This window comes from Aedes albopictus, chromosome 3 (genome assembly GCF_035046485.1).
Source record: "Aedes albopictus strain Foshan chromosome 3, AalbF5, whole genome shotgun sequence".
Taxonomy (NCBI): Eukaryota; Metazoa; Arthropoda; class Insecta; order Diptera; family Culicidae; genus Aedes; species Aedes albopictus.
Genome location: NC_085138.1, coordinates 246,893,201 through 246,918,277, shown reverse-complemented (window position 1 = coordinate 246,918,277; position 25,077 = coordinate 246,893,201). Strand labels below are relative to the sequence as shown.

The 25,077-nt window shown below is 37.3% G+C and overlaps 2 protein-coding genes across 4 annotated transcripts in view; one reads left to right on the top strand and one right to left on the bottom strand.

The window, feature by feature from the left end:
• LOC134291769 (uncharacterized) overlaps window positions 1–25,077 on the bottom strand; it is a 582,206-nt gene that overhangs the window by 2,545 nt on the left and 554,584 nt on the right. The gene's annotated exons all lie outside the window — the stretch shown is intronic.
• LOC115264678 (RNA-binding protein lark) overlaps window positions 1–25,077 on the top strand; it is a 33,276-nt gene that overhangs the window by 7,187 nt on the left and 1,012 nt on the right. Inside the window, exons 1-2 of one of the 3 annotated variants that reach the window (XM_029868654.2) lie at window positions 17,240–17,398; window positions 17,679–18,409. The exons of the other annotated variants lie outside the window; for them this stretch is intronic. Coding sequence (XP_029724514.1) covers window positions 17,744–18,409 — 666 coding nt within the window. The 5' untranslated portion in view covers window positions 17,240–17,398; window positions 17,679–17,743. Of the gene's footprint in view, window positions 1–17,239; window positions 17,399–17,678; window positions 18,410–25,077 lie in introns of those variants that run through there. 3 annotated transcript variants of the gene reach the window in all.

The window sequence follows — 25,077 nt, the reverse complement described above, 5'->3', positions numbered from 1 at the left end:
ATTTTCTTGATATTTCCTGGGTCAATGAAATGTATTTGTAACACTTTCAAAATAATGGTATAATTATTTTGTTAAAACATATACTTTGAAAAGTTGATAGTGAGGTGGGGCAAAATGAGCAACAGGTGGGAAAATGATGAAAATGGTGAATATCTTAAACAAACGAATTTCACTTATGGTTTTCTCCGTTACGATGCATATAGTAAGGTTTTGTCATTAATTTTCAATTTATTAGCTTGAAAAAATCAGTATCTGTATATCATCACCAAGGTTGCGACCATTCATTTGCAAAGATTTACATTCATTTGCTATTATCTCAGCTCAGAAGCATACTATCGAAAAACAATGTATGGATGAATTTAAGCTTGTAATTTTATCTGAAAGTTTGCCGAATAACATTGGGGTCGCAAACGTATACCAAAGTCGTGAGCGAGCTGTGAAGGCAACTCTCCACAGCGTGAATATAATTTACATTCACCGCGTGGAGAGTTGCCTTCACAGCTCGCTCACGACTTTGGTATACGTTTGCGACCCCAATGTTATTCGGCAAACTTTCAGATAAAATTACAAGCTTAAATTCATCCATACATTGTTTTTCGATAGCATGCTTCTGAACTGAGATAATAGCAAATGAATGTAAATCTTTGCAAATGAATGGTCGCAACCTTGATCATCACTGTTTAAAAATGCCCTAATAGTAAACACCACGGAACCCCACAGTTCCCTACAAATTAAACCCCATAATCCCCTCAAATTCTCATTGATGGTTGCCGGCATGCTTTATCATTGACAAGAATAGTCAATTAGCATTTGATTGTGTACAAAACAAGGATTGATGATCCTGCCCCACCTAGGGTGCTCATTATGCCCCACCCCTAAAACTCAATCCATGATTTTAAACGTTTTTAAAAACCATAAATTTTGCAACATTAATTGCTTTATTCGAAATTTCAACGATTAGCTTTTGTCAGTAAAGGTTCAAATAAGGATTATACGTCAAAATTACACATTGATTGCGCTTAATGTACTGGATTTGGAGGCAAAATGCTTAAGCTGCTCATTATGCCCCGCCTACCCCTACTTCCTTTAATTTTATTGAGATACGTTGTTTAGAGAACTTTTTTTTTTCATGGGTTTTCAGTTGGAGCTGCGTGATAGCTTGTTTGTCAAGGCTGAACCCATTATTCAAATTTCATCTCTACAAAGACCAATGTTTAGACGGAATAGGCTATGTTGCCCAATTTAACACTAGGGGTAGGCGGGGCAATATGGACACCCTAAGGTTTTTGCCAACTTTACCTGGCAAGATGTCAAAAAAGTTTAGTTTTTTGATACATGTATCCTTTTAAAGTCTATTTAGCATCTATTGCATAAGAATGCTCACGATTAAAAAATTATTTATCCACTTCAAAAAATGTTATGAAAAATGTTAGTTTTTCATGACCGTCTTCAAGCATACGGGGCAGAATGGACACCCCCATGGGGCAATATGGACACCATGAGACTTTTACGAATTTCGTACATTATTTATACCTATAAAGTCATTTCATTACAAAACAACTATTATGGATGAATAATACGCCGAAGTAGTTCATTTTTGTTCAGTTAATTTAAATTCAGGCTGTTTTTGATAAAGCTTAGTTTTTGTGGGCATGTACAGCTGTGCCTAGAACAACTATTTTCCACTGCTGTCGTTTTTTGACCAATTTGTTTCACCCTATGTCTACTATAGTGAACATTTAATCGAAAATATACTGAAATCGAAGAATTTGGTTGGTTTGTGATTTAGGTTATATTTTTCCCTTGCCGCTTCTTTCAAAAAGGTGAGTGTCCATTTTGCCCCGGCAGCAGAAGATATTTCTAAACTTGATTTTTGATATAATAAAGAAGGAAATATAAACGTGTTAAGCATGTAGATACAGCAAAACTACTTGCATGTGTTCCCGAAATATCAGGTTTTGATCGACCTGCAATAAATTAATCACTAAATCTTATTTTAGATGGTGTGAAAATTATAATTTCCATGCATAAAAAACGGAGGACGCAACTTTTTCGTGTAAAATCAAGTATAACTTTAATTTCGAATGTTTATTTCCTGAAACTACGTTTTAGACAAATGGACTATATTCTCCATTCATTAAAAGTTCAAAAAAGTTCGCATATGTCAAAATATTGAGGGTGTCCATTCTGCCCCGGGTGTCCATATTGCCCCGCCTACCCCTAGTTTTTACATTGTGCCTTAGTAGTTTTAATCAAATTTTTATTAGTCATGTCCGCCCTCAGTCATGTGAAGTCTATGAAGCTATCAGAATAAATCTTTACCCGCGGAACCTGAAGCCCCAGGAATGTTATGTCCTTGCTGTTACTTCTTAGAATAAAGTGACCAGACGTCTCGCGTTTCGCGGGACAGTCCCGCATTTTGATCAAATGTCCCGCGACAAATTATGTCCCGCGAAATGTCCCGCGTTCGTCTCAAATCATAAAAATGTCCCACGTTTGAAAAAAATTCAACAAGCATTCAAAATATTGTACTAACTTCAAAGCCAAAATAGTCAAACCAGTTTTGTACAAAGCACAAATCACATCAAACATATTAACGGAACTTTCAACATCAGAGTTCAAAAACTGAAAGATTTTGGCGAGAAAGTACATGAAGATTGTGGGTTACAGTAAAGTTTGATCTATTGAAAGCTTTTTTTTATCGAGCGATAAAAAAGTCCCAGCATTTTTTTTTAAAGAAAAAAAAATCAAATTTGGTTGATTTTTATGCACAGTCAGACAGCATCATTTTACAGTTCGGTGAAGAAAATAGAGAGTTACAAGAGTACAATTACAAAAGTAATAGACGAAACTGTCTCAAGTTCAAACTTCAGGGAAGAAAACTATGTAAGTGCGCACTGCGCACAGTCAGATGAAAAATCTGGAGGGAATTCGTTGCCCGAAGTTAAAATCTTTCCGAACCCAGTATAGTAAACTTTTATTGGAAATTTATTTTGACTGTGTTATTTTTTTTTTTCAAATGGGTGAATATCAAAACATTCATTGACTGGTACGAGTATGCTCGTAAATTAAATTCATCCAATAAGTTAATCAATGTTGACAGAGAAGCATCCAAGCTACTTAAGGAAACAGTAGGCAAATGACAAAATTGGACTAGCAGAAGCTAGATTGGTTAACATTTTCAGACAATTTGAGGATAATAATAACCTCAAAAAACTGTAGAGTTCACGTCATGCTTGTCAGCCAAAAATGCTGTAATAAACGATTTTTGTTTCAGTTATATACGAAGCACCATAATTTTAATTTTGAAAGCAATTGAGAGTTGAAATATTAAAACAATTTTTGACAGCTAGATTCAATTGTCAGGTTGCTTTTGAAGACTGTAGAAAAAATGTTTATGAGTTTGTCCCACTTCTGCGAAGCTTACAACGCAGAAAGATATGCTTGGTAGAAGAAATGAGTGCTTCGTATTCTAAGAACAAAAAAAACGTTACGTATTCGTCAACAAAAAAAATAGATCATGATTTCACGTTACTATGCATCTTTCCAAATTAATGTCCCGCGTTCGAGCTCTGATCATCTGGTCTCTTTATTTTAGAAATAACATAACACAAAATGCTGTCTATGTTGACAACTGTGCCTATGCTATCTCCAAGAAATTTTACGTAAAATGCATAATTGAACTAATAACGATCAAATACCAATTGAAGACAACAACCGTTACTGCGATAACACCTACATAATGTTGGTAGCCACCTACAGCACTGGCGCCATCTCCAATGATAGACTAGTTTTTAACATGTCATGGGCTTCCAATGATACGAGATACGAAAACAACCTAACTATTAAAACAGAGCCAATCCGTTCATTTGTCCTATCGGTCTAACCTAGATAAACCATGTCATTTTCTCCCCCGTAGCCTAGAAATGTCAGCCTAGTCATACACAAGTTACGTCCTTCAGCTTATTAGAAACAATCAGTTGTTGTCCAAAATGTCACGTCGAACGCATTGACGTCAATAAAGCGTTTAACCCTTTCTTTCCCACAAGGTTTTTTGACATTTAAAAATAGATAAAATGGTTTCTAAACAAATCACCAGAACAAAAGATGTATAGTTTTACTCCAAAATATCGTTAGAAATGAAAAATTTGATTTTTGGGGTGGATCACCTGTGACCATTGGGAAGATGGATGCACTGAAGGCACATATATAAATTTTGGTTTTTTATTTGTATATTTTTTTATTTCAAAACTATATATTTATAAATTGTCTATTGCACCTTTAATTTATCTCGAGATTCTTATCTGGCCCTTCTGTAAAACTTAATGAAACTTGTCAAACTTCTTGCAGTTATCATAAGTAGTTTTTCGGATATGGTTCGCTTCGAATCTATGGATTCTCTCTTCGTACCATAAGCCCTTCTGGATTCATTTGCGACTTATTGCCGGCGCTATATAGATTAGATTATATGAAATAATGGCATTTTTACATGAAACACTATTGATAATGGCAAATGTCTTGGATGTAAACAAACATGCTAACAAGGAACAAGATCTAGAAGGATAAAAATGTCGTTATGTTCCAAGGGGGAGTCGCTGAGCACATCTTTACTTGTGCCAATTATTTTCAGTGTGCCAACGGGTATTGAATTGTGCCTCAGTGTGCCCCGAAGTGCCACTGCTTGATGATTCAGAATTTGCTTGGCAACTACCAAGACAACCAACTGTTTGTTTTCATTTTGCAGGTCAAATGCACATGGTTGCCTAGTTTTTTCACCCAAACTCAAATGTCAAAATTGTGCCTCAGAGTGCCTCGGTGTGGCACACAGCGTATAAGACGGTGTGCTTGGCACCTCTTGGCACAATGTTCCAAGCGACTAGCCCCTTGTTATGTTCCCAATGGATCACTGATGATCCACATGTTTGTTCATAAAATAAGTGTTTTATCGACAATTTGTTTGTGAAACGGCATTTTATTGTGCTAATATACATACTATAGGGCATACTGGTATTTCTTTCCGTTGGAAATAACAGGGTGGCCAGTGAATTTCAGATTTTGATTTCCCGGTTTTCTCCCGGTTTTTTCCCGAAATTTTCAATTTTTTCCCGGTTTTACTTGTTTGTTTACTTGTGTTGAATAAAATAATCCCTATCGGTTCAGGAGCTGTTCCAGGATAAATTTCAGAACTAACATATGTTTGAATTTTCAATTAAACTCCTGGGTGAACTTCAAGAGATTCTTTTGGATAAAATTCAGAAATAATCTCTTAAGAATTTTAATTCCTGATGACGTTTTTTTTTTGCAATGCCAAAGAAACATAGGTTTCTGTAAAAACTGTACATGTACATTTTTGCAACTGTAAAGTACTTTCACATTTCTTCTCATTTTTAGTTTGAACGTCAAAACATCATTTCCACTAGAATTGATACAGTATGCCTGATACTTGTGTTAAAATTTTGAAGATGTTTCATATCAACTTAATATGAACAACATGTTCAGATTCAGCCATTTTTGGCACACAGGCTTCCTTGAAAAATATTCAAACTTTTGATGGAAAGCAATTATATTACAGAAATTCTTGCATTAATCGCCCAAGAAACCGTTTTTCTTCGCAGTACGCAGTTGCGAAGGAATGACAATTCAAATGGCTGTCACTGTGGAATTTTTATTCCAGGAATTGGTCTAAAACTTTCTTGAGCGATTCCTTTTGAACACGAAACTGGCCTTATTGCTGAATTCCTTTGAGCAATCGTTAATTCCTTTTAACAATTTTACATTTTTTTTTCAGAAGCCTATAGGCTTTATTGTTTTGTGTTCGTCTCTCATGTTCCATATAATAACATTATTTGTTTTAGTAACACTTGCCAAAAAAAAACTGCTTAGAATTACGTTTGGCCAAGTAAAAATACTGATTCTAGGTTTCAGTTTAGTTGTACATAACTGTTGTTAAAATTTAGCCAACGACAACGTCCTATTTATTTCATTTAGTCTGTCTTTCATCAATTCCTTGTTGCTGTTGTTAAAATACATTTCCCACAATTTCAATTTGATGTAGACAAGTGAAAAGAAACATATGAGTGCCCTTGTTAGTTTTTGTAGCATTATTGTATTTTGGTGACATCGATACAAGACTAATTCAGAGGAAGATTGCCCTTTACTAAAGTTTACTGAAACTCTTTACATTATTAGGGGGCATCCATTAAGTACGTCACGCCTAGAGGGGGGAGGGGGGCACGCTATGTCTGAACCAGCAGATTATAAACATTGAATGTACATCGGGTTTCTTTCCATAAAACATCAGTATTCAAGCTATATTTTCATTTGCAGAAGGTTTTAAAATATTCTATCGGTGAAAATTTTTCCATACATTTTGTATGGGAGAGAAATTGACCGAAAATGAGGATTTTAAGCAAATTTGTATGAAAAACAGTCAAAAAGATGGAAAAATCAAAATTTCCTCGATAGAATATTTTGAAACCCTCTGAAAATGAAAATATAGCTTAAATACTGATGTTTTATGGAAAGAAACCCGATGTACATTCAATTTTTATAATCTGTTGGTTCAGACATGGCGTGGGGGGGTTTGTGAAAGTGTGACAAGCAATGTAGAAGGTATAGGAAAAACTCGTACGAAGGGGGGAGGGGGGTTTGAAAATTCTCAATTTTAGCGTGACGTACTTAATGGATGCTCCCTTACGCAGGAATTATAAATTATTGTTTCTTCTTGATTTGCTGAAAACTAAGAATAAAAACAGTTATAACTTTTAAAATGACTTAACAGATCGACTTCAGCAACCGATTTTATGATTTTAAAATTCTCAACATCTAAATATAACGCAAGTCGTATTTTCAATAAAATATATCGAAATATTGCAACTTTTGTTAAACCAGCAACAAGCTTGGCAGATTATTTTCATGGATGATAAAAACGTGATTAATAATTAGAAATAATAGAGCAGTATGGAATTATTCCTGGAAATGCAAAATTTTCCCGGTGGCAATCTGAATTCCCGAATAATTCCCGGTTTTTTCCCGGTGATTCCGAATTCCCGGCTTTTTCCCGGTTCTCCCGGTTTTCCCGGTTCGCTGGCCACCCTGAAATAATGTTCATGTTTCGGAATGTTAAATATTCAAATATTGTTTGAATTAAAATAGAAAAAATACCAACTTTCGCTAAATCATTTAACTCTAAAACAAAAACGAGCTTAGAATTTTTGACCAAACCTGGCATAATAGTCCATTAAACATATACAAACATCTGACGAAAAAATGGGAATGATCTAACTTATCCTGTATTTGTATGAACAGTGCAAAGTAGTGGATCACCTGTGCTACCATGGGAAAGAGAGGGTTAAGTATGGTCCACTGCACAAACTTAGACTGGCCCGTACACTCCCAAAGAAAATTTGACGTTTGAGCGATGTCGACACCGCTCAAAAGTCAAACCTCGTGTGAGAGCAAGCAGGCCAGTATAAATTCGTGCAGTAATCCATTGTTCACACGTTAGCTTCGAATCTATCAGCACTATTAGGTGCTGCAACTTTCCTTCCTACCGTCAGTGTACCGGTAGCCGCTCATGACACAATAGCCGCTCACTGATGCAAAAAATAAGTTTTCACGCATAAATACACATTTTTCGACGCTGATTAGGCTGACACAAATTTCGATTTTCTCTTATGTCCCCGCCCCCTCGGAAAATTTTGGTCAAAATTCAACATTTTGAGGGGGGACAACAATAAATTATTCAAGAAATTTTAAAATTTCAAGGTGAAATTAGAGTTGCACAGAAAATTTCTTAACAAATCCGATGAGTTTATAGATTTTGCCAAATTGTTTGGGTATTTCTTCGTCAAATACATTTATTATTTATTGTCCTCCCTCTTAGCGAGCCAACGAGTATTGTGACAAAAGAAGAAAATGAGATTCGTTCCGGCCTTATATTGGACAATATAAACTAGATGAGAACAAAGCCATTTTATGCAATATTTACCGAAACACATACCTACATTTTAAAAATAAAACAATGACATGTTTTGAGCGGCTATTGGGCCTAAACAAGTTGTGGGTAATTTCATGTGATCCAATAACCGCTCACGCAATAAAATACATAGAGTATTAATCACTATTATACACTTCCACTGAACAGAAAAAACATAAAATTGCAAAAATAATGCACTTTTCCAGAAAAGTCTATTTAAAAGATGAAAGATGGCATAAATTTGTTCGTGAGCGGAATTAGCACCACTTTGGTCTCACACAAATTGTAATAAAATCATACTTTTATGAAAAATTCTACAATAGTCTTGATTTGTATCTGATTGTACGTAGATTGAACTAACATCGAGACTAACATAAAAGGCAAAAACATAACAAATTTGCTCAACAGTCATTCAAAAGAAGATGTTTTTCTGCGAAGCTGGCCTTAGATGAGCGGAATCTGGTACCCTGATCTATTCGGTTGATTTCACTAGATTTAGAGAATATTGCTGGAAATCATTGTAATATTTAAAAGAAGCAAATCTGTTTTGATAAAATTACTAATTTAAATATATTCAATTATTGTATATAACTCAAATTATAGTGAATTTAGTAGTTAATCAAAATCAACCAAAAAATGTGGGAAAGAAAGCCCAAACAGCATTTTCAAGTCTACTGGCAATAAAAAGGTTTCAAAACCTGTCACAAAACCTATAATATTTCTACTAGGATTTGTAACGATCATCAAAACCTTCTCAAATCCAACCGACTTGAAACTATTGCTTGGTTATAGAATCTATTGAGAATTATTTTTTGACAAGTTTTAGTGTAGTTATGATTTTTTGAAGTTCGAAAATAGTCAAAAACACTAAATTGATTTGATGCACCTCCTAATTTCAATGGATTTTGCTGACATTTTGACTAGTTACTTCTTTTAGGGTGCCAATCAACATATGCGGGTGGACTTCAGAATAAGGCATTTCATGAGACGTTTCATATCAGCTGTTTTTTGAATGTTTACCAGTTTTGAAGTCCAACCGGTGGGCCCATTTATATACATTTTCGCTAGCATAACATGTGATACGGGCCCATTCAATAAACGGGGTTCATTTATCTGCAAAAATGCGTCAATCCGCCCACTATAATTAATATCCATAGACCGTGGGGATGTTTTTTTTCATCTGCTAGTGACATCATACAGCTCGGGGGATTCATACATGCCGCATTAGAAACCGAAACATCTCTGCCAGCAAAAATCTGATTAGCGCTCACTACATGTTATGCTACTTTTCGCGAAAACAAAAACACCAAATGTAAACAACAATAACAATGAGCGGCCCACCAGTAGAACGTCTCGTAAAATATCTTATCAAAGAACATTTTTGGAAAAGTGGACAGGCCTAGCCCAGGCTGCACTTCCAGCTAAGCACGCAACTCTTAGCTGGCGGTCTTTGTCATCGGAATAGCCGCACATTTACCTATGATTAACAGTATGGATATTGGAATTTACCTTTTCTAAAGGGGTATGGTGATATCTTTTAAATACAAATGCATATTGAGTTTTCCTTTTTGTTTGTCTTAAGCATTCATGCCAATTTTGCAATAACATACGACAATAAATAGAAATATGCAACCACAGTCTGTTTGATCATGCCACACTTAGGCCAACAGCTTCTCCAGTCGTCCATCGGAGTACATCTTTTTAATGTCGGTTCCACCGCCGACAAAGTTCCCATTGATGAACACTCTTGGTACCTGAAAGTAACGATACATGCACGATTTTACTAGCTATTGTTTTTGTAATTCAAAAAATTCTCGCGTTTAGTATCATACGGGCGTATCTACAATGATCGATTTCTCTTCATTGATTTTATCTTTGGATTATTCCTAGAAATATGAACAGGTTTCGAATTTTTTTCTTTGTGTAATCCCGTGGAGGATAACTAGGACTAGGAAAGAGAAAATAGATGAAGTTACGCCCGTTAGACACTCAGCGCGAGAAATGTGCTTAACATGAAGAGGGAACATGACACTTCAGGCCAAACATTTCAATAGGTCCTATCTGCATTTGAGAGGCTCTCTTTGTTCACTTTCTCTTTCAGTTATTGCAATATAATGGTACACTTTTTAACTGATTTTGCAGTACAAATCAAAAGACGATTGTTTTGACCATCGTTCAATGCAAGGAGACATTCTTAATTTAAATAAACAGCTGAGTTATTAACGGAAGAGAGGGAAACCAAACAGAGCCTCTCTTCTGCAGATTGGACCTTTAGACATGTTTGGCCTGACTTGTTACTAAACTTTATTTTTCATTTAGTATCATTGTTGAAAAAGTGGCAATAATAAATCCTTAGCTGTAAGGTTGAGAAACCTTACTAGCCCTATTTGATCATCCTCAAAGTTTCCAGTTCAATGAGGAATGCCAGAAGATGACGGATGCGAAAAATTCTGCCCCAAGTATATCCTGAGGATTTTACGCATTTGCTTCCATAAATGGTTCCATCTGATTTTTTTCGGTGTTCTGTTGGGATTTCTGAAAGTTATTTCTGGTATTTCTAAACAGTTCCTCCCAGGATTTAAGCAAAAGTTTTTCACGAGGGCTCTGCAAGAGTGTGTACCCTCCGGGATTTCTTCCCTAGATTCTCGCTGGATTCCTGCCGGAGCTACTGCAAACATTTTTTCAAAGTTCTTTCAATTGTCTTAGTGGGTTCAATGTGGTCTTTCAAAAGATTCTCTCGGGATTTTTACAGAGGTTGCAGTTTCTTCCAGAGACTTTTCTGATATTTATTTTGGATTTCGTTCGTAGTTCCTCCCGGAATTTCTCTTAGAGGTTTTCAGAGTTCGTCCTTAAATTTCCTTAATATTTCCTCCTGGGATTACTCCCAGAGCTTTGTTTTTCCAGATATCTCATGATGTATTTCGAAGTTCCTCTCGAGATTTCTTGAATGTCTGCGGATTTTTTTTGCAAAATTTCACCGAAGTTTCTTCAGATATTTCTTGGAAATTTCTAACAAGATATCTTGTAATTACTGGTAGGGATTGCGGGAAGAGCTCTGGGAATAATTCCGAGAAAATCAGTAAAAAATAATCGCAAGAAGTCCGGTAAACAACTATGAGAAAAAGCCTAAAAAAGCTCTGATAGAAATCACGGAAAGAACTCCATGAGAAAAAACTAGCAGTAGTGTAACAGCCACTCATCTGAACAAGCAAGAGATCATCATGGTAACTCCTCTCCGGGATCTGATGTACCACATACAGGGAATGGGAGCAAAACAAATGCCTACGGCAGTGTGAAATCAAATGTAAGATTAAAATGTATTGAATCTGTAATTCAGTTAAAATAAATCAAGTTTAAAAGTTCAGCTTATTCTACTCAACATGTATGCAACCGAACATGTGCGTTACAATGTAGGGGCTCAACCGGGATGTTTCCCAAGCCATGATTTTCAATATTCTGTGCCGAGATACCATAACAGGAATAACTACAGTGCGGGCAACTTCCAGCCATCTCAATCGCGTAGCTATGGATTGGGCACCAATCGAAGATGGCAAAACAATCATCAAAGGCCATACCTACCCGTTATACGTTCCCCAAAGTTCGACGGAAATATTTATAATTATCCAGCACCACAGTTCTTGAAGGATTTCCAAACGTACATTGCTAGCCTCAGACGGAACTACTTCGTACCACGGTCATCTCTTATTGATATATTCCGATCCTGCCTGGAGAAAGACGGCATCGTATGGATGTCTACGTTTGGCTTCAAATACCTGTGTGTCGAAGAACTAACAAACGCTTTTATGCAAAGGTTTTGGGGTACAACTGTACAGCGACATGTCCTAGATCAATTCCACTATGGGACCTATCGGCAGCGAACAGACAGGTCCAAAATGTCGAACTACTACTTAGCAATCCTACGAAGAATGATGCATGTGACACATCCACCAACGGATTCGTATTTCATCTCAACGATGGGTTATCACTTCCCATTTCTAGCGTAACATTTGAAAAGGGCCTATCTGCAAAACGTAAACATTGAGAAAATTGCATGAGAAGATTACCTCCCAGATTAGTTAATCCTATTTAAAAACGAAAGACTTTTTTAGGTGTTTTATTCCATCTATTGACACATATGGGAATCTACTTGATGGTTCTGTGCATTATTTGCATCATACTATAGCAAAAATTCCATAAATAGGGGTAGGCGGGGCATAATGAGCAGGTGGGGCATAATGAGCACCTTGTATTTTCACTGTAAATCTTCAAATTAACAAAACAAATTGATTGATTGTAGTCTAATTATCTAAAATCCAATGAATTGATGACAAAACATTAGTCAAAAAATCCGTTTACCTTGAGAAATTAATCAAAATGCGTAAAGTGGTCATCTACTGGGAAAATATTATAAGAATCAGGTGACCTAAAATAAGGTTTTGGGAAGCGAAATCACAACTTAGTGGGCATCTATCGATTTTCTTGATATTCCCTAGGCCAATGAAATGTACTTGTAATACTTTTCAACTATTTGAATAATTATTTCGTTGAAAAAATATGCTTCAAAGAGTTGGTAGTAGGGTGGGGCAAAATGAGCAACTGGTGAAAACATAATGAAAATGGTAAACATCTTCAACAAACAAATTTTTAATTTTGGTTTTCTCTATTTTGATGCATAGAGTAAGATTTTGTCTGTAACTTTCAATATATTAGCCTGAAAATTTCAGTACCTGTATATTATCACCGTTTAAAAATTACTCAATAGAAGACTCCTAGGAACCCCACAGTTCCCTACAAATTAAACCCCGTAATCCCTTCAAATTCTCATTGATTGTTGCCGGTATTCTTTATCATTGACAAGAATAGTCAATAAGCATTTGATTGTGTACAAAACTGGTATTGATCATCCTGCCCCACCTAGGGTGCTCATTATGCCCCACCCCCAAAACGCAACTCTTGATTTTATACGTTTTTAAAAACATAAAATTTTACAACATTTATAACTTTATTCGGAATTTCAATGATTAGCTTTTGTCAGTTAAGGTTCAAATGAGGATTGAACGTTAAAATTACACATTGGTTGCACTTAATTTACTGGATTTGGTGGCAAAATGCTTAAGCTGCTCATTATGCCCCGCCTACCCCTAATGTATTTTTAACATGAACGGCAGATAGGCCCTTTTACAATCTAAAAATCAGTTAGGCCCTTTCAGTTAGGCCCTTTTATCGACGGCAATTTCAGTTAGGCCCTTTTATTTTTTTCTTATTTTTAGCTAATTTTAATTATTCTGGATTATTATTATCGATAATTCAAGGAAAGTTAAAGAGCTACTCAAAATTATTGGAAAACATGAAAAATAATTAAAATTTACAAAAGGGCCTATCTGATTTGAAGGAAAATTTTCAGTTAGGCCCTTTTATTTTTTCTTAATATTAGCTAATTTGAAATATTTTGGATTTATTTTCATCTATTATTCAAGGAAAGTTAAAGAACTACTAAAAATTATTGGAAAATATGAAAAATAATCAAAATTTACAAAAGGGCCTATCTGATTTGAAAGGTAATTTTCAGTTAGGCCCTTTTGAATGCAGTTAGGCCCTAAAAGATTATTCAATTTCAGATAGGCCCTTTTAAAATTTATTTAAAATACGGGTAAAATAGCTCTTTTCTCATTGATTAAGGTGTTATGGGATAGCTTAGGTAGATATTGATAGGAATAGTGAAAAATCGGGTTTGTTTACATTTTGCAGATAGGCCCTTTTCAAATGTTACGCTAGATTTCACATTCAACAGAAAATGAAACTAATGCAAACCACCGAAGAAGTATACTTGTACCTAGGTACTAGAAGAGGATCGCATTAGAAACTATTGTATGCAGCTTTATCGGTTACGATGTGAACGTTTGGCTGAAACTGAGAATGATATGGCAATTGACGAGGACAACAAAACGCACACCAGTAACTCTTCCGCAGATTCCGATGCTGACGCAGACATCACTGATGAAAACGTCGACGATAGTAGTGGAATGGGTACAACTGCTAGAAGAGATAATCATCGCAGTTGTAGCCGGGGGAGATGTAACAGCCACTCATCTGAACAAGCAAGAGATCATCATGGTAACTCCTCTCCGGGATCTGATGTACCACATACAGGGAATGGGAGCAAAACAAATGCCTACGGCAGTGTGAAATCAAATGTAAGATTAAAATGTATTGAATCTGTAATTCAGTTAAAATAAATCAAGTTTAAAAGTTCAGCTTATTCTACTCAACATGTATGCAACCGAACATGTGCGTTACAGTAGCTCCTGCAAAAATCCCAGAGACACTCAGAAAAAAAAAATCTTAGGAGAAAGTCAAGGATTGTGCTAAAAGTGTTTTTCCTACAATTATCACCAAGGACGCCATATTCTAACTTTTATATTTACGGCGTAAAAGTGTTTTTTGATCGTTTAGTATGAGTAGGTGGTACTAGCTCTCTCACGCCGCATATATGAGATTAAGGATATGGCGTCCTTGGTGATAATTGTAGGAAAACCACTTATCTACAAGTTTGTCGAACATCTCATTTCAATATTATGCTTCTGAACTGAGTTATGGATAAATGAGTCAAATGATTGCCAGGTGATCGAAAGCATCCTTGGTTATTGACTTAAGGACAGACTTGTTAGAATCCCAAAATGGCCGCCACAATGGCCGACTTTGGCACCTACTCACGATTTCGAGCGCACAAATCTCTTCGTAAACAAAACCTGCGCACCTGATCTTCTTATTTTAAGCTTATTACAAGTGAACAAGAACAGAATAATAAAGTGCACAGTTGTTTGAAGCTTGCTTCTAGAGATTTGTGCGTTTGAAGTTCTGATGCACTGTTGAAGCGGGAGCTGATGACGTTTGTCCTTAAAATTGATGTTTCAACTTATTCACTTCTCTTTCCTTTTCTTTGCAGCAAAAAAGTCACAAAACAAAGCACGGAAAAAATCTTAAACGAAAATTCACGGAAAAATAATATTTCGGAAAAGTGAATGGTTCAAACGTAAGAAAAACAGTATGATATAATGTTACATAAAAATCCAATGTAAATATATAGTATAGCGAACCATTTCATTACAATACACTTTATTGTAGCTGGTACACTGTATGGTGCAGAAATGGTTTTCACCAAACACTATATGGTTAGTTTTTATCCGGGTAGCACCACCGCAAAAACGAAAACGACAAAAGAAATCCTCAACAGTAAACAGATTTGGTTTTGCGAAATCAAATTTAAACAGCCCTTGTGAGGGCTACAATTTTAAATTTCTGCATAAGAGTTCATTCAGAATTATCCTAGAAAGTGATAACAAGTAAGTGCTGACATATTAAAACCAACTTCAGCGAAACCGCTGCCGAGCGCGGTAGACGCACCGCCGGCGATGGTGGCTCATTCGCATTTCCCCAGTGCGGTAGCGGATAGGCTTGACACAGCAACCTGGAATTTTCATCGGAGAGATTTTAACCGCTTGACCCATCGACGCAGAAGCATAGCCAGGAAGCGGAGTTCAGTTTGCTTTGGTCGCCGAGTCGAACGGTTGTCCCGCACACAGAAAGCTAACGCCGGGTCATCGGCGGTGGCTCATTCGAAATCTCCCAATGCGGTTGCGAATGAGTACAGCAGCACGTGGAAAAATTTTCATCACCGGATGCAGCACCATCATCGAAGGAAGAAATCCTTCCTTGCTGTTGAACAGATTTGGTTTTGCGAACTCAAATTTAAACAGCCCTTCTCATGGCTACAATTTTGAATTTTCTGCTAGAGTTAAAACCGAATTCTCGCGGCAAACGCACCGCCAGAAACGTAGCAGTAACGGGGTGGCCCATTCGCATTCTCTCATAGCGAGCGGTTGGTCATGTCAACTGGGAAGAATCTTCTTCTTCGGAGCTAACCCGGGCGGCAAAAGATTAAAATTAAATGGGAATTTATTAGAAAACTGAGTGAAATTTCTTCTACAATTTGCTGGTTTGCCTAAAAAATAAAATTGTTAACCAGTGTTGACAAATTTGAATAAGATCTCAGCAATTACAACATTACATAATATTAAATATCTGTAATTACCAGTAATTTTTGCCGAAAATTCTTAAAATGTGTATTACATACAATTATTTACTAAATATTATAATATTCGGTAATATTAAGCCTACCCGTCTGGAAAAGGCTAATAATTAATATTGAAGAACAATTTAGGTTAGGAATGCATTTTTCCCAAAATTTCAATAATTTGCTAATGGAAATCAGAAATGAGTTACGTTTAAGAATGTAATCGCTCATAAAACAACAAAGAGGAGGAAGAATAGAAATCACCGAATGAAGACAACCATGGTATACACCTACCGAGCTGTCCGCCAAAAGTTCTACAAACTTAAAGTAGCTTCCGATCTAGCCAAACCACAAACCTCGAAGTTGGTCTAAACAAATTGTATGATTTGTTCGACAAAACAGCAAACAGAAGTCCGTTATCAATCATAATAAACTGTTTTACGTAGTTTACGTCATTCGGTTGTGTCTTGCACACACCCCTCTGATTTTTTAATCTGACCCCCTCTAATCTGCACATCGTTCAAACTAAAAATGGTTCAAACGTCATTCTGCTCATGGAACGGGGTGAAACGGAACGCAGAATCAAAACAAAACAACAAAAACGGTTACCATCAGTGTGTTTTTCGATGTCCACAGGGTTACTAGAAGTTCAAATTAAAAAACGAACCCCGTTGGTTTGCAAGAGGTGTCGTTCAAACCAACGCGACGCATAATCAATGGTGCACATGTAGCATTGATTATACGTCGTTTTCAAAATTTGTTACTGAAATCACGGGGATGAATCTTCGTCACGAAAAGCACTGCCCGTTCGATAGCTCAACACTAGCGAACCTAGTGGTGGAAGTCAAGCTTTAGCCTACAGCAAGCTGCATAGAGAGGCGGCGTAGCACGCTTTGATGATTTTTTATTTTCCCATGTAAATTCATTCCAATCTAGTTTTCCAAGTGGAAATTTCACTACTTCAACCTCGAAACTTCACATTTGTATGAAGATACACATCTGTTCTGTGCTGAAATGGACTATTCTGCTGCGCTCTGCAAATTTCAGTACGCGCTCCTCCAAACGGGCATTACACCGCAGAAATGAAAGCGACACGTCATTACCCACTTCCCCCTACCTGTTGGCTCAAACGGCTTTGGGCCACTATGAGAAATGTCAAACAGTTGTCACGCACACAGTCTCAAAACAAAATTTTCTCCGACACGACGGCAGAAAAAATCTTTTTCTCTTCTCGGCGTCCATTAGTCGGCAAGGTTGGTTCTGTGAAAGTTGATTAACAAAAGTGCTTATTCTGCATAAAGTGTGGTTGTATTTTACACCAAAGTGTGTAAATTTTGAAGTTCCGCGTAAGTACTACAAATTTGATAAGCAAAAGCTTGGATTTTTATCGAATTCGTGCCAAAATCCGACGCGGTCCCAGAATGGGCCTCGTTGGCCCTACGGGTGGGTGTTGTAATACGCGTCAGATTTGATCGGCCATTTTCATTTTAATGGAGTGAAAAATTTTTACTGCTAGCGAAGGTTACAATTATTAATTAGAATAACATATTTGCTTTTAGATTTAATTTAGTTCGTAAGATAGTAAAGAAAAAAGGTTATTGTTGTTGTATGTTTGTGTCCCCCTAGATTGGCCATAGCAAAATCGTGTACCGCCGAGAGAAAACAGTACCGGACGCGTAGGATATCTGAAAATGCCGGCTTCCGGAACATTCAAACTGTTCATCGGCAACGTCGATGAAAAGACGCAACCATCCGATTTGCGGCCGCTGTTTGAAAAGTATGGAACCGTAGTCGAGTGTGACGTGGTGAAAAATTACGGTTTCGTGCACATGGAAAACGAGGATCAGGGCCGAGATGCGATTCAGAATCTGGACGGGTACGTGGTCAACGGTAAAGCGATCAAGGTGGAAGCGGCCAGGAACCGTCGCGCGCCGAACGCAAATACGACCAAGATTTTCGTAGGCAATTTGACCGACGTTACACGCGCTCCGCAAGTTCGCGAACTGTTTCAAAAGTACGGTACCGTCGTCGAGTGTGATATCGTGCGGAACTACGGGTTCGTCCATCTGGATCCGACCGGCGATGTTAACGAGGCGATCCGTGAGCTCAACGGTATGATGGTGGACGGTCAACCGATGAAGGTCCAGGTGTCCACCAGCCGGGTTCGGCCAAAGCCCGGCATGGGGGATCCGGAGATGTGCTACCGGTGTGGCCGCTCTGGTCACTGGTCCAAGGAGTGCCCGCGACTGCTCTTCTCCGAAAGTAGATTCCGCGATCGACCGATGTACGCCAGGGATCCGTATCCACCGCCGCCGCCGCCACCGTTCCTTCGCGATCGCATTATGGATGGATTTAGGGTAACGCACTTCTGTTTTACCAATAATGCCTCTTTTTTCGAATCTACATTTATTACATTCCTAGTTTGTTTGTTTTCGCTGTTGATTACGGTAAAACTGAATTGGAAATGGATTTCAAACTGTCAACCTTCTTCGTGCAATAGCAGGCGCGATTCGCTAGTAGGGGGTTGTGGGGCAAGATGGCCATATGGGGCAAGATGGCCACCCTGTGTTTTAAGCATAAATTCGCAACACAAAAATATTTTCTGCATGGGTTGTGATTATAAACAATGCTTCATGTTTATAATGTGCGAAAAAGTTACTATTTGTTTGAAAAATCTACTATAAAATAGTGTTTGAAGTTTGAGTGTTCAAAAACAGTGTTTTCTTATAGTATCAGGTCATCTGATTTTAAGGATTAGTAATGAAATAACATCGTTTTAAAAATTATTTTTAATTTTTAATGGTGTCTATATGTGACTGTTGTTGATCCTGAACAATAAAATTTCAAAGTTTTGAATTGATTATGCCATAGAAATGATAAACGTATCGTAATCATTCGGGGCAAGATGGCCACCTGTGGTAAGGCCTATGTCGCCATCCAAAAATTAATCTAAAGCAGCCTCAAAGATGTTATTGATGTTTAAAGATTCTGCAAAACCACAGAAAATTTCTTTTTCATATTAGTTGGGGCTGTTAAAATTAACTACGATGTAGATGATACCTCAGAAAAACTTTGAAGTTATTTGCTCTTGAACGGTGATTGGTTTCATTGAATATTTTGGTACAGAGATGGAAAATCGTAGCTAAAACCGTCATAAGAGGGTTCGTTACAAGACGTTGAATTACAGTATAATGCGTGAAAAGAGTCTTCATCTGCAGATGAATCGTTTCGAGAGAAACAAGTTTGCTGAAAAAAAATATACCACATCATAGAACATTTCCAAAGAAATTTCTATCAATTTTATTTCAAACATTATCATAAAGAAAATGTTGGCAAATACCACACCATCTGTAGGCAAAGCGTTGCGGATGATTCGACCTTGGTTTATTGAACGTTGATTAGGGATTAAAGCACACTAATTGTGAAAATTTAGCTCTGTGGCCGTCTTGCCCCGATGGAGTGGCCATCTTGCCCCATATGGCAAAAATTCTATGTCGAAAGTAACATTTTTCAAATGAATTTATTTTGCATTCGTAGTGCAAAATAAAATGCTTTTTTGTGTTAATAAGATAGAAAAGACATGAAACAATAGGGGTCAATGTTAAACAGCCATATTCTAATGAAAGTATATGCTCCCAAGGCGCCTAAGCTTAGGGTGGCCATCTTGCCCCTGAACCCCCTACACTCAGTGTGGTTTTTGGGTTCGGTGTTCGGATGACCCAGAAAACCGGATTAATTTTTAGGCATGCTATCGGGGAAAAAATACATTTCGGACCAAAAAGCTTAACCTTTCTAATGCATCACGTCGGGAACAGCTCGCTGACGTGGTATACGGTTTGGGTCAAAAATGACCCTAATGCACAAGTATTTGATGAGGGTATTTTTTTTTGAAAACACAAGTTTCACAAGAAATTACGTTAGGAAAATGTTCTTAAACTCCATTACGAGTTTAGACACATAATGGCTCACTAAACTATCAGTTCAGCAAAAAAAGGTTGAGTTCATTTGGGCAGGGGGTCCTTGATTGAACATTTTCTGCTATAAATGAGTCAATTTGGGTTTTCATATTTTATACAAAAGAACACCCTCTGAGCCACAATGACTTAAGTCGGATATTTAGAACCTTATTTTGACAATATGTACAAATGAATATCTTAAGCACTGTTTGCAGTTCAGTAGGAATTTATCGGCCTATCTTGATGCATGGAAAATTCCTTACCTGAATCGCTCAAAAAATCGTTTTCTTCAATAAAACGCAATCAGTGAAGTAGTAGATTGAAAGTAGTGAGCAAATTTTGCTTCGTTCGGGGGAAAACGCTTCATTTTGCTCACTACTTTCAATCTAGTTCTTCACTGATTGCGTCCTATAGGACACGATCAGTGAAGTACTAGATGTGTAGTAATGAGCTGAAATTTAGTATGGTGAGAAGGTCAATTCTCCGTTTCTGCAATAAAATGGTGCAAAAGCGTGGGCATTATGATTCCTTGACTAATTTGATGCTGAAAGACATGATTCGCAGGTTTTCGTTAATTACACCGAAGAATTGAATTGCTGGTGCGAGCCAGCCAAGTATGAAAACAATATTAATTGTCAAATATTGCAATGTTCTGCGTCGAATCATCATTAGGTACGCACTCATACTAATTATTTTCGCAATCGTTATAAAAATCAGCGAATCATAACTCTTTTGAAAAGAGTCATGGCTCACTCACTTAGTTCCGCGAATCGACTCTTTGAGCCGATTCGCGAGTGAGTTACCCATCTCTATGCTGGTCATCTAACAAAATTATTAACATAATCAAAACATGAGTAATGCGCCCGAAAATGGCACTGACCCATCTTGCCCCGCGACCCATCTTGCCCCGCCCCACCCTAATGTACTCTGGAAAACATTTGACTTAACTTGAAATTTTTATCAAGAGAAAAAGTTATAGCGATTTTATTTTTTTCCCGATTTTTTAGCAAATTGGTCTATTTTTAATATGTATTCTATAACTTTTCAAATTTATTGGCGGCTATGTTGTTACTTTCCTTCAAAACACATTTCAAGACCAACAATTGAAAAGGCCACAACAACATTTTGTAAACAAACATGTTTCTATCGACTTGAGGTCTTTTGAATTCCTCCTACACACCTCACCACCACTAACAGAAAGTGCAAAAATCAAGCTTTCTGTTAATGGTGGAGAGATGCGTGGGTGGATCCCAGAAGGCCCTAAGTCGACAGAATCGTGTTTGTTTACGCAATGTTGATGCGACCTTTTCAATTGTTGGTCTTGATTTATATATGAGTCAATTAGAGGGAAATTAAACGAACTATAATTTGCATCTTGAATTTTGAAACGATGTTGAAGTTTTGAATAATTTGGTGTTTTATAAAATAATCTAGTCGTTATAATTTTCTTCCGTGTTAAGAATTTTAAGTTTAGTCAACGGTTTTTCATAGCTCATTATATAAGTCATAAATGGTCAAAATTTCATTGCATTCGGTTCAGAGACGGGCTTGGTGGTCTAGTGGCTACCGCTTCTGATTCGTATGCAGAAGGTCATGGGTTCAATCCCTGGCCCGTCCCTTTTCATCCTACTTTGTATCTTTCTATCCACTTCCTCTCACTCTCTCTCTCTCTCTCTCTCTCTCTCTCTCTCTCTCTCTCTCTCTCTCTCTCTCTTTCTCTCTCTCTCTCTTCTCTACATATACAACTCATGTATATTCATATGTTCATAGCCATCGCTAGAACCAGAAACGAATTGGAAAAAAGTCGTTTCCCTCCCTTCCAATTTCTACTCACAGCACAGTGTATATAACGCCTACAAGTTATGCAACCAAAGCGTGCTGTGTCGCTTGACCTTATTCACCTCATTCACCACACAATATATACATTATAAAAATAACCCCTATCCATGGATCGCATCACCGACCCAACGGTGACTCCCAGATCTCCCATCCTTTCCGTCTAACAAATACCCCAGTCCGTGCTGGGTGTGGGGATGCAGAGGTGATCTCGGTCTTTAGTAGCAACAACCAGCACACTCTAACATTCCTTTCCCTTCCCAACTGACTATAAGGACGTGGCCGGCGCCGGTATTGATCCAAAATGTATGAGCTGCTAGAATTGCACTTTGAGAATAAGTGGAGTGTCCCAGCCCTTATTCATTTGGATCTCAGTGCAATTGGTACCAGCTCAGATCAATAACGGAGTAGCAACCATTGACATGTATAGTCAGATTTGATCGTTTTTTGATCAAAATTTCATTGCATTCGGTTCATTGAATCCGGAGATATAACAGCTCAAAGTTGGCTATCGGATAATTTTACCTTTTCCAAGAATCCTTATAACTTCGTGGAGAATAGCCTGATCTTTTCCAAATTTAGACCACTGATACCGTCAAACGGGGTGACTTACAACACTTTTAAGCTTCAACTAACAAAATTTGTTGATTACACTCAGTTTTAAAATTTAAACTCTTTGTAATAGTTTTAATAGCCGGCCCCTCTACAAAATAAAGTGAACAAGTTATAGATTGATTTATTTTTTCATGTTGAAAAAGCTAAATAAGGTCGTTTTTGATACAAGACGTCGTGCGGGATGACTTGCAACACTCAATGTAAATCCCTTTTCTAACACGCAGATATTTATTTTTAGTTTCAAGCATATTTGATAAGTCTTCTTGTTACTATTGTGTTGTCGTTTGGGTTGACATTCATATTTTTGTATTTGTTTTTACATAGGAAACTGAATTGTGAATTTTTATATGGAAATATTGGGCTCAAAAACACCAAGTTACTAATTGTTAATTTAACATAAGTTTTAATGTATTTTTCAGTTCTTATGATGATGCTTCAGACTGTTGCTGGTGAACTATTAGTTAAACAACAATATTTCGTTTTCCTGGACTTTGAATTGTTAATAAAATGAGTGTTGCAAGTCACCCCGTCTAGGTACCACATTTCAAAACATATGAATTTAACAAAGATATTGTAATGTTTTTATAAAGTAAAATGGCTATATAAATTTGCTTATTATATAAAGAATCCGCATATGGAATATTATTTTTGGGGAATTATGTTATCATTCTTTTGCAGGCAACGATTTAGAGCTCACATTTTTGTTACTTTTTCATACTAATGTTACATTTATGAATATTTTGTTGAAACTATTTATATAAAAGTAAAAATCGTGGCTACTACTAAGATAGTATGTAAACTTTTTAGTTCAACTGAGTTTTGGTAGGTAAGCGTCCGTTTTTTATGTTTTTTTGATAGATATAGACAGAAGACATCAAGTGTTGCAAGTCACCCCGCCGTTGCAAGTCACCCCGTTTGACGGTATACAACTAGTTGATGAACTTACGGTAAGAATATTTGATGCACTTTTCGAAAAGTTACAGCTAGTTGAACGTTTTTTGAAAAGTGAAAATTATGCCTATCCCGATCATTTTGTCTATCCCCTGTAGACAAAACATTCGTATCTTCGACAGCAGAATGGCGCACAGTCGATTGAATAAAAAAGCAGTTATTGTTCCATTTGGAAGTAGTGAATCCTCCCAATGAACATTACAGGCCGAATACGCGTTCGATTCGACATTTAAACACTCGTTTGTTATTCCGTCGTTCGTCTTTGGCATATTGATTCGGTAGCGATTCAGCTGTCGTTTCTTGCGTCGTCCTATGTGTTCAGCAGAACAACTGAATGGGTGGGGTAAAAGCACTACTTCGCCGCTGCTCTAGTCTTCGCCCCCTTCATACAAATTCCATATTTTATGTATGCAGTGGCGAAGATTAAAGCAGTATTTTAGGGGGGGGGGGGTGAGGGGGGAGAAAGTCTAGTGTTTTTACCCTAATAATGAATGTCGGATGTATTCACTTGGTTGGCAGAGTATGCAGATTGTGCGTGGTAGAGTGTGAGGGAAACGCAATAATTGAATGAGTGTTTCCCATGCTTGTGTCAGGCAAATATTTTTTTATCTATTAAGTCAAAAGCTCTTTTTGTGTAAAGACGCTAGATAACAGCTTCTCCTACCCCTGTGGTTCGGAATACGTTCGTTGACATTGCGTTTCAGGAAAAGCGTTTTTATAAGCTTTTTTCATGTTCCTGATAGCCTACGTGAGTGTCCACGTTCTACGACCTGTTGAGGTTGTTAATCCTTTCCTTTCCAAGATTTTGAACGCCTATTCCCATGCCAAAAAAGCGTTTCCGAACAAAAGGTGTTTAAGGGCTGTTCATTAATTACGTAAGGGTTTATGGGGGGAGGGAGGGGTTTGAAAAATCTTACGAGCCATACGAAAATGTTGGGCTCTCATACCAAAAATCTTACAAGGGGGGGGGGGGGGGGGAGGTGCGGGGGGGGGGGGTCAGGTGGTATCGAAAAATCGTAATAATTCCCTTACGTAATGGACAGCACCTAAATAAAATTTATCGCAATTTGTTAAATTTTTCGAAATCAGTGGAAAAATACAACTAGGTAATTCCGTTTGTCCCGAGTTCGTTGAAAAATAATGGTGCTCTAGAACAAACATGCGAGGTAGAGGGATCACTAACTCCGAAGACACAGTTCGCTCTATTGTTTAGTCAGACTAACAACAGTCGGTTGGAAGTCAAGTTTAAACATTGTGGAGAAGTGACACGACGAATGTTCTTAACGAGCAATCGACATGTTCACCAGGTTCTGTGCTTGCACTTGTTCAGTACTGAATACTCACTGGTTACCTTGTCTCACCGAGATCTCAACTCCACCGCTTCGGCTGAGACCTTCCTTCATTAATCTTTAAAATACCAGAAGAAATCCATTTCCAATCTATATACCACATTGCTACATTCGATTTTTTGTCACTATCGCTTCGATTTTATTATAACACAATCATTACCGGTCAAAACGTGTAAGTAATCAATTCATCGCATTCGAACTTTTCGGCAGCGTTGTGCTTTAAAAACGTATCTTTTCCTTATCCTATTCAGTGTAGTTTGTTTTCATTAGTCGGTGAAATATTAAGCCTCGTTCTGATGTAGATTCGTGCCCTTATAG